Source organism: Sander vitreus, chromosome 15, assembly GCF_031162955.1.
Source record: "Sander vitreus isolate 19-12246 chromosome 15, sanVit1, whole genome shotgun sequence".
NCBI classification, from domain to species: Eukaryota; Metazoa; Chordata; class Actinopteri; order Perciformes; family Percidae; genus Sander; species Sander vitreus.
In genome coordinates, this window is record NC_135869.1 from 13,390,420 (window position 1) to 13,404,853 (window position 14,434).

Sequence of the window (14,434 nt, forward strand, 5' to 3'; positions counted from 1 at the left end):
AATCACTTGTTGGACTTTTGTGGGTTTTCCCAAATCTCTCAACTAAAGACGACAGGTTATTTTTCCTGAAACTTTCTTGTTTTGCACAATGTAGGATTTAGTATAAAAGGGTGAGACTTGACAGAGACAGCACAGAAGCAGAGATTTCAAAACCACAAGGATGAAGAAGATTGCAGTCCTGATTCTAGCATTTAGCTGCTGTCTGTGTCAAGTGCAAGGTAATGGAAACAATGACAAAGTCTGTCAGTGTTCAGGATCCACCAGCTGCTGTGACATCTCCCTCACTTCCATAAGTCAAACCCTGGGAGCCGTAGGAGAGAAAGTTGCAAACATGGCAGAAAAAATCGCACTTCTGGAGGCTATGTTGCAAGAAACTGGAAAAGAAGTTCTGGAGCTGCGGAGCCTGACTGGAGGTAACATTTAAATTAAATGTCGTTTAGGATAGAATAATTGAATATAATTATCATCACTTTTTTCAATTCTTACCACTGACGTGTTTGTCGTAATTTGATGCTTTCAGGCAAACCTCAGGTGGCCTTTTCTGCAGCTCTCCTGGCATCTGGCTCTGGAGACACTGGACCTTTCACCGCTGCTACCCCACTTAAATATAAGAGGGTCTTCTCCAACACTGGCAGTAGCTACAATCCTTCAACAGGTAGTGTATGTTGGAGAGAGAAGGAGATAATGAGAGAGAGGCAAATGAGAGCTCATTAAAATTGAAACCATTCTCCTCATTCTGGCAGGCATTTTCACAGCAATGGTCAAAGGAACGTACTTCTTTCGATTCTCAATGTTCAACAACCTCAGTCCTACTCCCAGCTCTGTTGTGAGTCTCATGAAGAACGGTGAGCGGCTGACATCTGTCTGGGATACAGCAGGGTCTGATGCAAATGACATGGGCAGCAACGCTGTGGTCATCCACCTAGAGGTGGGAGACAATGTGTATGTGGAGCTTGCGGCAAACAGGGTGGTCTATGATGATGCCATGAACTACAACACATTTAGTGGTTTTCTGCTCTTCACTACGTAATCGGCATGTGTCCTTATGCTAGAGTGAAAGAAATATCTCTCTTTATTCATACTGATAACTAGTAGTTTGAGAAGTCTGAACTCTGAAACTAATGTTGTGCTTTCTCTGAGAAAACAGAAAATCAGGAAATGCAATTTGTTTGAGACAATGTGAAGCTTTTTTTATTAAACTTAAAAAAAAATTGATTTCATCATTTATGCAGCTACAGCAGTAGTCCTACTTGTGGTTATTTGAATTGAAAGTACAAATGCAATGCCACCTGCCACAATCACCATCTCCAGCTCCAACAATCCTCACTGTGCCAACCACTCCAGGTGGACAGATGCAAAGGGTCGTGTTAAAGTAGTAAAAAATGGCAAATATGTCCCAACATGGAGTTGGCATGGAGTGGATTGAAAGCGCATAGCCTATTTATAACTAAAATTTATACTGTACAGCCTATGTGTCTTCTCCTGTAGCCCTACTTACTATTTTAAAACTATAAGTAGACATAAAGTAGTATTTCGGTGTAATAAACCCTTTAAAAATATAAGTCATTAGTATTTAGGTAGAACAAACTTTTAAACTAGTCATTACTATCTGGTTGCACTCTGGCAATCATCCAATTCACTAGGTGGCGCTGTCGTGGAAGATTGGGGTCCTAGACATGCGGTCCTTGGACTGAGAAGAAAATTGCATATTTTACTTGTTCTAGACTTCAACTTGTTGGGATTATTTTATTCAAAATGTTAATTATCCATAGATCTGAACCGAGATACATGATAAATGTTTGTATGATATGATGTATGACCAATGACTGGATGCGTATGACCAAGGCGAATTTCATACAGGCAGAGGGTCCTCGTAAGCGCGTGCGCACTACGCTGCAATCGGACTACAGCTTCTATATACTGTCTATGGTGTTTTGCTGGTAAAAACTTTAAAATCAATTTTTTTTATTGAAACTCGCGCGAGTGAACACTTTAAATCATCATGGCCGAAGTATGTGATTGTAAACGAGATGATGTGTTGCCAAGGGCTCATCTGGTACCTGAACCCCTGAACTATGTAAAAAGTATAGAGGTGAAACCATTTTTGCCGACATGAATCAAAACAGTTATTAACAACAGCATGGCACCCTCCACACATTCCTGATGAGGAGCCTGATCGAACACAAGAATGCAAAATGGAACAAACGACTTCTGGAAACCCAACATGCAGACCCCACGGTTATGTCTAACTGATGAAACAGCTGACTGATGCTAAGGATAAAGCTAGCAATATTCTTGCTTATAGATGGGCACTGTAATTTTATGCTATGGCACAAAGGAATAAACTATCAGGCTTTGACTACACAGAAAAGACTTGTTACTAGTATATCACCAGTCGTTTCTTTTATTTACACTGGTCTGCTCATTGTGACAACAATAAAAAGTTCTTAAAGCTGGGGTTTGATTTTTATATTCCACTAAAGGTTTGTCAAAATAGTTTTGTGTCAGCACTGTTGTATATACACTGTATGTATAGGTATACATACAGTATTATAGTTTGAGTACATCTTTTAATATCATTGAAAGTTAGCACATGCAGTGCTGTGTTAAATGATGGACATGTTTTGTTAAAGAAGTCAAACGGTTTTCTGTTACACAAAACAAACTTGATTTATTGAGAACTGTTTTTACTATGAATTATTTTCGTGGAAATAGGTGCTGACATCTTTTTCAAGTCAAAAACTAAAAATATATCAGAAATCACAAGCCAGATCTTCACTATGTGATCCAAACATTTCAGGCCTGTTTGCTCATAAGCAAATTAATTCATATCGTCAGCTGATACAGTATGTTTGGAGGGGAATCTTGAAATTACAAAATAAGAAATAGATTCATGGTTTTAGCTGAAACAACACATTGGTTAAAACAGTATAACCATACCATAGTCTCATGAAGGAAGTTCAACCTTTATCTATGCTTGTAGCTCTGTAACAATATTCATCTGTTCATACATTTTTGTACAATAATAACAAATACATCTAATATATATATATTTCCAGCCAACGTACAGCTTGGTCCCCATTTGTATTAAACAAGAATGTACAATACAACAGTTAAAGGCACTCAAGAACATGTTTATACATGTTATCTCTGCATACGTAGATATAATGAATCTACTCTTGAACAATGAGTTTGGCTGAGCAGCATTCCTCCCCGTGGTCATTGGTGGCTGTACAGGTGTAAACATTGGTGTCCTCTGGGCCAACTTTAGCTAAGACCAGGGTGCAGCGGCCATCGTCCTCGTACTCTATCTGCACTGTGGGTGACTCCACCACGGGCTCTTTACCACACAGCCACACCACCTCTGGGTCAGGGTAACCTTCAGGTTAAAAAGCAGAACATCTGAAATTAAGCAAAACGGCAACAGAGCATAGCTGTTTTTAAGTCTTTCGGGGGAAGTTTAAGTCAAGTCGCAAGTCTTTCAGGTCTGCAGCACACTTAAGTATTAAGTCAAGTCTCAAGTCACTGCTTTGCAAAAGAAAAAGTTCTTGAATAAAGTTGTGTGTACCTGTGAGGTGACATGAGAGACGGGCACTGGATCCCTGAGCCACTGTCTGGTCCTCCAGGCCCTGGGTGAACTGGGGTGGCCCCTGCAACTTGTGCTCCAGAGACAGCAAGGCATGCTCTGCCTCCGGGCTCAGGGGTAAATCTAGGACAGAGGGGGAGAAAGGAGGAAGTAGATGAATAAAGGGGGGAAACCCGTTCTCTTAATACATCCATGGGGAAACCCCAGGGCTCTATAAAGCAATGTTAAACCAGGAACTAAAATGGTCCTGATAAGAAAATGATAGAAGAATACTTACCTTCTGCAGGGCTGGTAGGAGATACAGAGCTGTCACTTTTAGACAGTAGAGCCATTCTCTTCAGGGCTAACAAGGCCTTACCCGTTTTCTGTGTAACAAACAATTGTACAAATTGTGTAGCAGAAAAAAAACCCCACCTCAAACTCAAAAACAGTACTGTGCTGAGTTGTTACCTTCCACTTCTGCCTGGCTAGAAACCTCTTCATCTTATCCTTGGACAGACTCTTGGTGGTGGCCAGAGCTTTAGAGTCAAATGTCATCCAAGGGTGGGCAAGTGCCTCTTCACAGGTCATCCTCTGCCTGGGAAACACACAGTTTTATAGGTGGTTAAGTCTCTGGGGCCGTCTGTGCTACAGCTGTGTGTTTATGAAATCACCTGGCGTCCTTGTTAAGCAGGGAGCTGATGAAATTTTTGGCCTCGTCGGTAATCTCATCAAAGCTCTCCTCATCAAACTCCCACTGGGCAGCTGTGACCAAGGCGAGGGTCTCTGCATCGCTGTTACCCTGGAATGGAGATTCACCACTCAGTCTGAAGGCCAGAGAAAGAGAGACAGCAGTGTCATTATACTGACTGTTTCAACCTACATCCACTAGGTGGCATTACAAGTCAGAGACAGCAGGCAATTGTTTGTTACATCATGACTTAGTCTGGACATCATGACTATCACCACCAGCACAGTTCTATCAATCTATTATGTTCTATTAAGATTCTCATGTGGTTATCAGGAGTATGTGGATTATTCCAATTTAGATAGAAAAAAATACACTAGATGTGCATTAAGTACAAAAAATGTTTAAAGGAATAGCTCTACATTTTGGGAAATATGCTTATTTGTTTTTGTGCTAAGAGTTAGATGAGAAGGTTAATACTACTATGTCTGTATGGTAAATATGAAGCTACCACCAGCAGCAGGTTAGCTTAGCTTAGCACAAGGACTTGAAAGAGGGGGAAACACCTTGCCTGTCTCTGTCCAAAGGTAACAAAATCCACCTGTCAGCACCTTAAGCGCATTTCCCAAAATGTCACTTTATTCCTTTTGGTAAGGGCTAGGGAAGCGATAGTTTGACTCACAGTATGTAGCAGATGACTCCTATGCTCCACATGTCAGTGGTCAAAAACACAGGCTCATAGTTGATCACTTCAGGTGCCACAAACTCTGGAGTCCCATGCATCACCTTCAGAGGTGTGTTTTCATCTGTTAAACATAAATCACATCATTAAGTATTGAAACATTCAAAAGAATAACAAGCAAATATTAAGATAGTTTGTATTTCACATACCGAGCCTGCTGGCTAATCCGAAGTCAATGATCTTTATGGAGGTGCCATGGGTGTCAACACACACAATGTTTTCAGGTTTGAGGTCCAGGTGGACGATGCTCTGCTGATGCATGAAGCCAATCCCTTTCAGGATCTGCTGCATGTAGCGCACACTGGCAGGCTCAGTGTGCTCAAAGCTGTCGTCCACAATACGTTCAAACAGTTCCCCGCCTGCGATACTACAGACAGACAATCCACAGTGGCAACAACATGGTTATTATATTTCTTTTTATGCACCCAAAATGTTGCAGTTTTCCAACCCCTTTGGGCCTTTCACGATGATACTCACAACTCCATTACCATGACCATCTCAGGCTTATGATCGTATGCAGCGAGACACTGAACCAGTTTGGGGTGGTGGAGGAAGTTCATCAACTCTATCTCTTTACGAGCAGCCTCTCTCTCCTTGGCACGTCGGCCTTTGTAGAACTTCCCAGCACACACACGTCCTGTCTCTTTGTGGCTTAGCTTGAACACCAGGCCAAACTTTCCCCTAATGAAGAGACAAGTTTTGTTATTTATTTTTAAATCTTTGAGACCTTAAGAAAGAAATGTCTAAATAAATCAATCTTTCATCTGAGATCTGTCATTCTAGCATTCCTTCATCTGTCAAAGGGAAAGAGCACCGTACATTCCTTGCCAATAACTGAGATCACTGGCTTTCTCAAATCCGCATCCGTTTACTACAGTTGAGCCATGTCTCAACATGAATCTATTTTTAATCTTACCTCTGTTGCACTTGGCAGCCCCTCTTCCATGCAGAAATTTGTTCATCAGAATTTCTCAAGAAATTGTTTTACTTGGCTGCTGGCAGATACTCACATTCCCAGTTTCTCCTGCAAAATGTAGTGATCTGTGACTTTATGTGATGAGTCAATAGAGACACAGCAAAATGTTTGAGGGGCCTCTTCTTCTTGTGGTTTGTCTAAATCACATAAAGACACAACAGCTGTAATATAGGGCTCATTTATTTGTCTCTGATTGTATGGTATCAATAACCCATATCGCCTCACCTTGCTGCTCCATCCTAACCACTGGTGACACTGGTCCTGGCTCACTTACTCCTACTGCGTTGTAAGCCCTTACTCGAAACAAGTATTCCTGTTGATGCTGCAGCCCAGAACACACTCTGTATGAGGTACTCTTACACTGGGCAGTGAGCTCGCTCCAATCCCCAGGCTCAACACTTCCTTGGCTCTTTACCTCGACCACATAACCCAAGATGGCACTGCCGCCGTCGTAGCAGGGGCCCGACCAGGATAGCACAAGGCTGGTGGCAGAGACGAGGGAGATCACGGGACAGGAGGCTGGAGGCTGAGGCCTCTCTGGGGAGATGATGAATGAATGAAATGCTCAAGTAACTGCAAACTTACTTCAGATGGTCCTGACGCTGCAGAGTGTGTGTGTGTGTGTGTGTGTGTGTGTGTGTGTGTGTGTGTGTGTGTGTGTGTGTGTTGCCTTACCTATGACAGAGACGGTGAGCGTGTGTTGTGCTGAGCTCTTGCGGTCCTTCACTACAACAGTGTAGCGGCCTGTGTGCTGTGGTTTTGCCTCTGCTATGACCAGTGTACTACTCCGATCTGTATTTTCTGACCACAGCTCTGGACCATCCACTATCTGCAGATATAAAGTTTGTAAATACTAAGAGAAATAAAGTTGAAATGGATATTTTCTAAAACAGGCTTAAAATTACAACACCTGCTCTTTGTTTCTGATCCAACACGACACTACAGGAGGACTGCCGGCGAAAAAACACGTCACACGGGCAGCTTGTCCCACCTTCGCCTCGAGGTGCTGTGGAGGGTTTTCAAAATGTAATGCTGAACCTGCAGAGAAACAAAACACTGAGTATTTTGACTCAGAGCCTGCCTGCTTTGAGTCGCGTTGAGGGCCTAAAACGTCACACTGGAAGGAAATTATCCAGTGTGGTGTAAGAGATAAAGACAGAAAGACAGAGTTATTGGGGTGTGAGTGGTCGATCTGTGGTTTTTGCTGTACTGTAAAACTGGAAGTGTGTTACTTCCCCTCACCCCGAGACCCTTATTATTGTAGCATATGATCAAGTGTCTCAACTGGAAACAATAAAAAACACTGATGACCTACTGCACACAAGTACAACCAGTCCTTGCGTAATCAAGTGTGTTAAACAATGTTAAACTAGTTCATCTACTGAAGTCACTTATGTATTCAGGTTTTAATATGTTCCACACTCAGAACTATTTACTTAGATAAATATCTTTAAAAGGAAGCAAAGACAGAAGTCTGAACTGTATCCTAAATAATGTTACCATGCATTCATATTAGACAAGAAAATTCCATATATGACTGTGAATCAATATGAGCTCCCAATTTGTCAGTATTCAAATACTGTGGCATCAGGATAAGGAATTTGACTGCAGACAATCTGATAATATTACATTTAAATGGCTTTACAGTTTACCTTCTTAACAGGAATGCTAAATAATTGCCTCTAGCCATACATATCAAATTCATAAAACCATAAAAAAAAAGCAGTATGACATATTCTGTACCTGCACTCCTAAACAGACATTCAGAACTTATGTGAGCTTTTCATGCTTTTATTGTTGCAGCATACACCCTAAAAGTAAAGTTCCCCAGTGTATAGGAGCACAATAGCTTAGAGTCAGACAACATTATATCAAGAACAAAGGCGCAAAAACAAAACAAAAAAAGGTGTAGCTCTGGGGAAAACCAACAGCATCAGAAGCAACTCTCTCACACACACACACACACACACACACACACACACACACACACACACAAAAGCAGACTCTAAAAGCAGACTCTAAAAGCAGACTAATGGATAAGTTGTATCAACATGAACAAGCAGAAATCAGACAACATAGCAGTGAATAATGAGAAATGGAGGGGTGAGTGGATGATGGAAAGACAGTGAGGGAGGATAAAAGTGGTTCTCACCTGTCCCCGAGTTGGCTCTCTTCTTTGGGATGACTTCTGCAGAGACAGATGAAGTGCAGGTAGGTTTTAGTAGGATATAGGTGTGGCTCTGGCTATCAGTTTACAGACTCAGCAAGTTTTACTGTACACTGTCCATTACCCTACATGGTGCTTACTGGGGACCGATAACCTTTAGTGGGTGTATCATTGTTGTGGAAGTCCTGCATAATTCCTGACTGGTACACATGTTGTATGACAACCAATCACACAAGGACTGGAAATATGTTTCCTTTTTAAAAATAAAACAAATGTCCAGAAGACATTAAAACAATGGTAAAGAGGCTAAGATAATATCCTTGTGCATATGTAGGGAAGGAAGGAAGCTGCACTGTATGTGTTGTTTTGAGTAATAAATTGACTCCTAAAAATGTCAAAGGATGATCAAATCCTTTGTCCCTATTATGTGAAATGAATCATTACCTTTTGGAGTTGAGACTGGGCTGAGCTTATCAGAGCCTGTAGGGGAAGTACAAATAGATCCTCTGAACTTCTGTAGCTTGTCTTTGGGAGACTGGGGTGAACTTCCATTCTCCACACTGCTCTTGGATGCAGAAGTCGGGATATTTGAGACACGATTCTGCACACCGCAGATAGTTTCAAAGTCTGGATTGGTTGTCAGTAAGAGGAAGAGGAGAAGAGACCGCAAAACATTAGAAATGAAACTCCTACTTGTTGTAATCAGAGTAGCTAACAGAATACATATCCCATTGAATGAGGAACCCTGCATTACAACTTGCAAGAGGCAGAGTTTATAATCAGTACGTATTGTAGACTCATTTCCTGAAAATCAAACTTATGACCATGAATTGCCTCCGATGTCCTATTATGGAGCCGTCTCCAGTGTATCCCAGTGTCTTCCTCACCTCTGACGAACACAGCAGCGCAGCAGGATGTCTTCCCTGCACTGTTTTCTGCCAAACACGTGTAGGCGCCCGCGTCTTCTGGCAAGCACTCCCTCACCACAAAACTCATCTCCCTGCCATTGAAGATGGGATTCCCAAAACGAGCCACTTCACCTGCCCATAGGAGCAAACAAACAAACTAGAGACACTCGCCCCCACTAGTGTAATGTGCAAGAAAGAACCACGAAGAGAAGGCGTGCGAGGAAAGGAAGGGCTGACGGATACAGGAGGGTTAAATATGCTGTTAACCTCTTGAACCCTGTCATAACAAATGCTTGTTTCATGGCCATGCATTGTTTAAACCCACACTTTGATTCATGATACATATCCCAAAGTCTCTTTAAATTAGGGGAAATGTGTAAACAATTAGGCAAAAGACATCTAGACAGTTTCAATTAGGGATGCACCGATCCGACTTTTTCAGTCACAATACCGATACCTGGGCTTTGTGTATCTGTCGATACCCGATACCGATCTGATACCGTTGTTGAATTAATAATGAACGGTATACCTTCCACCTTATACCTTCCTTCCACCATGTGGACTAAGGGCACCAGACTTTCCTAACTAAACATTACATTCCTAACTAAGACAAAATAACAGATGTAATGTATTGAATTCTTATTTATTTGTACACTCGACTCTTCCAGCATGCGACACACGTGCGACGGAGGGAAAAAAACTAACAAAACTGGATTGGCCCGTGGATCTGTTCATTTTTCCAATCCCCGACCCAGCTATTTTATTTGGTGAAAAGGTGCAGACATGAAAACATACATTAGCATCATCTGTAGGAATATAAGCTTCATTGTGTTGCAACAAGCAAAAACAGAAAACAGTAAATCTAACATGTTACAAAGAGTTGATTTACAGCCATTAAAGACCAAATTTAAGCATTCAACAGGTCAATTGATTAGATTAGGGCCTCACAAACCGTAAATAACCATTTTTAAAACTAAATGCGAGTTCTTGCTGCTTATTTTATATATATATAAAAATGTATTCAGATATTCAATGTTTATTTTAAAGACTGGCCTTATAGGGTACTTGGGTAAATAGTAGTAAACTATTGTAAATTGTCCCTGCTCACCATTGTGCAACCACCACACTTTGATTGGCTGACTTCCAGTGAGAACTCCCCGCAGTGTGAAGTCATTTCCTTCGTCCACGCAGCAGTCCTGCAGTGGCTCTATGAAGGCAGGGGGATCCAGACGTTTACTAGAGGAGAGGTTAACATACCCTGAATGTGGAGGAGAGGGATGGAAGGAGGCGAGTAGTCAGATAAACAAAACAAGAGCAACATTAAATTACTGCATCCTCACACTGATACTCTTGGCCTCGTCTTAAATGAGAAGTAACACCTGCTAGAAGTGCTACAGACATTCAGTGGTATGCGAGTATGTTCCATCCTCTCATTAACAGCTCACACCACCCCCACTCCTTTTCTCATAAACGTCACATGAGTTCAGGTCACCACAGCACTGACATCAATCCTACATCTTAATATAAAATTGATAGTTCATGTTTTTTTTCCCTCTTTGTTTGTCTTAGCCTACCCATTACAGAGGCCTGTCAGGTGTAGTACAGTACCTTAACTAAACATTGTGTAAAAGTGGCCCAACTCATGTGTGTTGCAACACCGTATATACAGTATACTAGTTGTGGTTTAACAAAATGCGTGTTTTACAGTCAACCTTTAGCCAGTGTTTACAATCCTCAAGTAATCACTGTGAAGCCAAGCCAACTACTTTAACCTCTGCACACAGACACTAAAAGGTGGATTTTCACATCCTTCTCACATCATCACTCGGATCCTTTTTCTTCTTTTCTTTTAACAAGACTGACGCAGAAATCAAAGCTTTTATTAGCAGGTCAGTGATAGCTGAGCTTAACTAAAAGCTGACAGGTTGCTGTAAAAACTGCTTCAGCTACAGCTTCTTCTGCTGTTGAAAATTAAACTTTCTAAATACCTTAAACACCATGGCCAAGTTGACACAAGTCTGTTTTTCATCTTGTGTTTGATTTAGATGTAGTGACATGCAAAGGCTGTTGTACAAGATTGTCATCTGCTAGACAGATGTGTGTTAACAGATAACAATTTACACTGAAATAATTGTATTAAGTAGATATACATGACATGTAGACAGATACATAATATCTAGCTATCCAAAAGATTACATCGGTGTTCTGTACAGTTTCAGAGCAAAACCCTGCAAAAGGTTTATATTAGTACACACTGAAAAAGAAAGGAAGTGTGCTCTCAAGCTTTTAGAGTGTAACAATTTTGATGTGCAGGGTCAACCGACATGAAAATGAAAGGCCCCATTTACAATAAACATCACATCAGAAAAAAATCAGATACTTGGACATTCAAATATAACACCGGATATCAACTTTAAAAGCAACAAACTTAAGAGTGTGTGGTCTCAGTTTCTCTGGAAAAATTAAAGCACTAAACTATTATCAGAAAGCATCACAATGTTCAGGCTTGTTTATCCAAACACTGACATTAAAAACATTATAAATGCTGTTGAGCTTTTTCCAAAACAAACACACTCCTTGAGTTATTGATCTCCTCTCTCCCTCTCTCATGCAGCCCTTACCTGTGGCAGTATCTGAAGTGGTGTCAATAGTTCCTGGCCCATTCCCTGGTACAGACGATGCACCGGGCGGCTTGATGTGCATCGTGAAGGTTGACACATAACGCTGTTTGCTGCCATTACTGTTCATTTTTGTTTAAGAACAGCCCAGCCTCTGAACGGAACAGCAAATAATTCACACAGTCATTTCCCAAGCTGATTATCACACTTCCTTTCTCTGTCACTGCTGTGTGGTGACTCGGTCTCTCTCTTCTGTAAAAACCTACAAACCAGCGCAGCTCTGCCCTCACTCCTCACACTTCTCTGCACATGTTCAAACTCTCTTTTCTGACCCTCCCCTAATCTACACTAACTCCACCTACATCACAAATCTCTTTTTTACTTTGACCTTTGCAGGCAGGGTAGCCATCTCCTTATCTCTTTAAGTCACTCTAATGCCAGATCCCTCATCAACTGCTCAAACCCATGTTTTTATTGTCATGACTAATAGACACTAACTCCACATAAACAAGGAAAGACAGAAAAGAGGGAGGGTGGGAGGAATGGGGGGGGGAGACTTATCTACCCACCCAGCCAAAGGTCATATTGTGCGGTGTTTGTCGAATGCGCTGCTGTTTATCGATTTCCCTGTTTGCCCTCTCACTTATCAATGCTGCAACTGAACTTTGTGACACTGGCATGCAAAGGTTCAATTCACGCCTATGGATTGTAAAGCTGTATGTGAACAACAGGCTCGTAAATCGCATGTTGCTGTAAGTATGAGCACCGGCCCCTGGTACAGTATATCCCAGCACAAACAAGGTGGCCGTTTCCAGGGTAACAGCGTCACTTCAACAGATCCACCTGCTGCTATGGCAACCAAGGATGTCTCAAGAGAGGCCTGCTACTGTTCTCATGATGAACATACATTGTTGAGACCCAATACATCTCACAATGTGCATTATATATTATGGGATGCAATCACGAGGGAACACAGGTCAACCTCAGTGAACACAGCAGAAGCCCACTGACGAGATAACAACATGTCTCTCCACTCTGCTCCCATCCCAAATCCCTAAATTACACATCAGTGATCACACAGAAACGCACTGTGAGGGGCTTGTTTTAGTTTCTGTGGGGGAAGAATTCTCAAATCAAACATTTACCAAAAGGCTGCACACACACAGACACCATTGTAAGGACATTTTGATAATGTAGACTTTTAGTATTATTACTATTGGCCAAATGTATGAGAAAACATAGCAGAAGTCATACAGTTTGCCAGGACACTCATGTAAAGGAGATTTTTAATATCAAGGAGGCTTGTCCTGGTTAAATAAATTCTAAATAAAACAAAATTTGAGTAAGTGCCGCTGTAAAAGTAGCCAAGCCAAGTCTCTGCTAAATATCACAATCCTTAATTTCTTTCCCACATCATTGTTCTGAGATAAGTATGAACCCAGAGAAGAGTTGAAACATCTGGAATTCACAAGAACTTCACTGTTAAAATGAAAACCGTCATATAATTTACTCAACAGATTTACCAAACGCATATAAAACTGCAGATAAGACCATAGTCCATTGCTGTGACGGGCATCCTCCATGCCTTGTTTGGGATCACCACATACTGTAGCTACATGCTCCAACTTGCAAAGATAGGACTGACTGAATAATCTGTCAAAAATAATGGCACCTTACACCCCTCACACTGTGAGACTGATTAAAATAATTCAAGTAAGGGCTCCAATCTGATAGCAATGGCATTAGTAGTCTCTCCAGGCAAACCTAATAATTGTTGTGATATTAAAGAGTGTCTCCACAGTACAAAAACAAAGCACCATTTTATTATGTGCTGCAAATTAGGTTAAACACTGTATCTAATAAGGTCTTTCACAGCAGGATTCATAGCTTCCTGGGAGAAAGAAAACACTCTTGGAGAAAGTTGGCAGAGACTCAGCTGCAGAGCTGCTCATTAAGAGGAAACAGAGAGAAAATGCTGCATTTCTCCCACAGAGCCTTGACCCATAGGAACATAATTAATGTAATTTAGGCACGGGGCCACTTATTACACAACAGAGTCTAGAGCAGAAGGGGACATGCCGTCTGACCCATTTGTCTACCTCTTCCCTCTGTATGCTGCAGCTTTTACCAGTTGATGGTATGCGTTCAGGTAGTTTGGTCTGCTCTATGTCCTTGAACAATTGTTTAGTTTTATGCTGTGATAAAACTAAAAGGCCCCTGTCTTCCCACAACTATCCACCATGACTCCTCAATCTAAACACAAGGGGATAGATGGAGACTGGAGATAGTCACAGAAGACTGAAGAAAGGGTTTGGTCTGTGGATAGAAATCTCTATTGTGCTTCAAAAGTGAAACTGATGCAAAAAGAAATCTAACAATTACCTTTAAAAAATTAAAAAGAGAACTGATTAATCATTTTCCTATGAAAGACAGAATGAAACATGACAACATCAGACTAGATTCTCTAAAATTGTTATATGCAAAGCATGCATATCTCATACTGCCACAGTACACATGTACAACTGCATCCTGTACTGTAAATACAATTTAGGAAGTAAGATATAACGGAGGCAACCTGACCATTAATTGTAATTGGTGAAAAAAAAATGTTAAACCACGTTTCTTGAGCAGACAATATTTGAATTAAAAATGGTGGAAAAGCGAACTAATGAAAAAGAATTTATCAAACAATAAATGAGTTAGAATAGGCAATAGGGGAAGTCAAGACAAAAGAAAAGTGATTAACAATGTAATTTATGCTGAAACATGT

The 14,434-nt window shown here is 41.1% G+C and overlaps 2 protein-coding genes across 4 annotated transcripts; one reads left to right on the forward strand and one right to left on the reverse strand.

The window, feature by feature from the left end:
* The first annotated feature begins 20 nt into the window (after nt 1-20).
* Nucleotides 21-1,369, forward strand: LOC144530167 (complement C1q-like protein 2). Its single transcript, XM_078269637.1, has 3 exons — nt 21-413; nt 521-655; nt 744-1,369. The coding sequence occupies exons 1-3, from the start codon at nt 161-163 to the stop codon at nt 1,028-1,030; spliced, it is 675 nt and encodes a 224-aa protein (XP_078125763.1). The 5' UTR covers nt 21-160; the 3' UTR covers nt 1,031-1,369.
* Nucleotides 1,370-2,644: 1,275 nt separating this feature from the next.
* Nucleotides 2,645-11,961, reverse strand: mylk5 (myosin, light chain kinase 5). 3 transcript variants are annotated; one of them, XM_078269633.1, is made up of 17 exons: nt 11,668-11,959; nt 10,155-10,304; nt 9,026-9,178; nt 8,583-8,765; nt 8,124-8,159; nt 6,882-7,009; nt 6,647-6,800; nt 6,197-6,508; nt 6,006-6,108; nt 5,473-5,676; nt 5,145-5,362; nt 4,936-5,059; nt 4,240-4,392; nt 4,037-4,163; nt 3,864-3,951; nt 3,569-3,709; nt 2,645-3,379 (listed from the first exon to the last, which is right to left on the reverse strand). In XM_078269633.1, the coding sequence occupies exons 1-17, from the start codon at nt 11,792-11,794 to the stop codon at nt 3,174-3,176; spliced, it is 2,607 nt and encodes an 868-aa protein (XP_078125759.1). In that variant the 5' UTR covers nt 11,795-11,959; the 3' UTR covers nt 2,645-3,173. The 3 variants fall into 3 exon arrangements, with proteins under 3 accessions (XP_078125759.1, XP_078125762.1, XP_078125761.1); XM_078269635.1 differs by having other exon boundaries at nt 3,218-3,402; nt 11,668-11,961; XM_078269636.1 differs by lacking the exon at nt 10,155-10,304 and having other exon boundaries at nt 11,668-11,957.
* Between the last annotated feature and the right edge of the window lie 2,473 nt (nt 11,962-14,434).

Coding starts and splice junctions, on each gene's coding strand:
- LOC144530167 (XM_078269637.1), top strand. CDS start 161: ATGAAGAAGATTGCAGTCCTGATTCTAGCATTTAGCTGCTGTCTGTGT. Junction 414..520: donor GCTGCGGAGCCTGACTGGAG/GTAACATTTAAA, acceptor TGATGCTTTCAG/GCAAACCTCAGGTGGCCTTT. Junction 656..743: donor TAGCTACAATCCTTCAACAG/GTAGTGTATGTT, acceptor TCATTCTGGCAG/GCATTTTCACAGCAATGGTC.
- mylk5 (XM_078269633.1), bottom strand. CDS start 11,794: ATGAACAGTAATGGCAGCAAACAGCGTTATGTGTCAACCTTCACGATG. Junction 5,363..5,472: donor ATGGTCATGGTAATGGAGTT/GTGAGTATCATC, acceptor GTCTGTCTGTAG/TATCGCAGGCGGGGAACTGT. Junction 3,952..4,036: donor TAGCCAGGCAGAAGTGGAAG/GTAACAACTCAG, acceptor TTTGTTACACAG/AAAACGGGTAAGGCCTTGTT.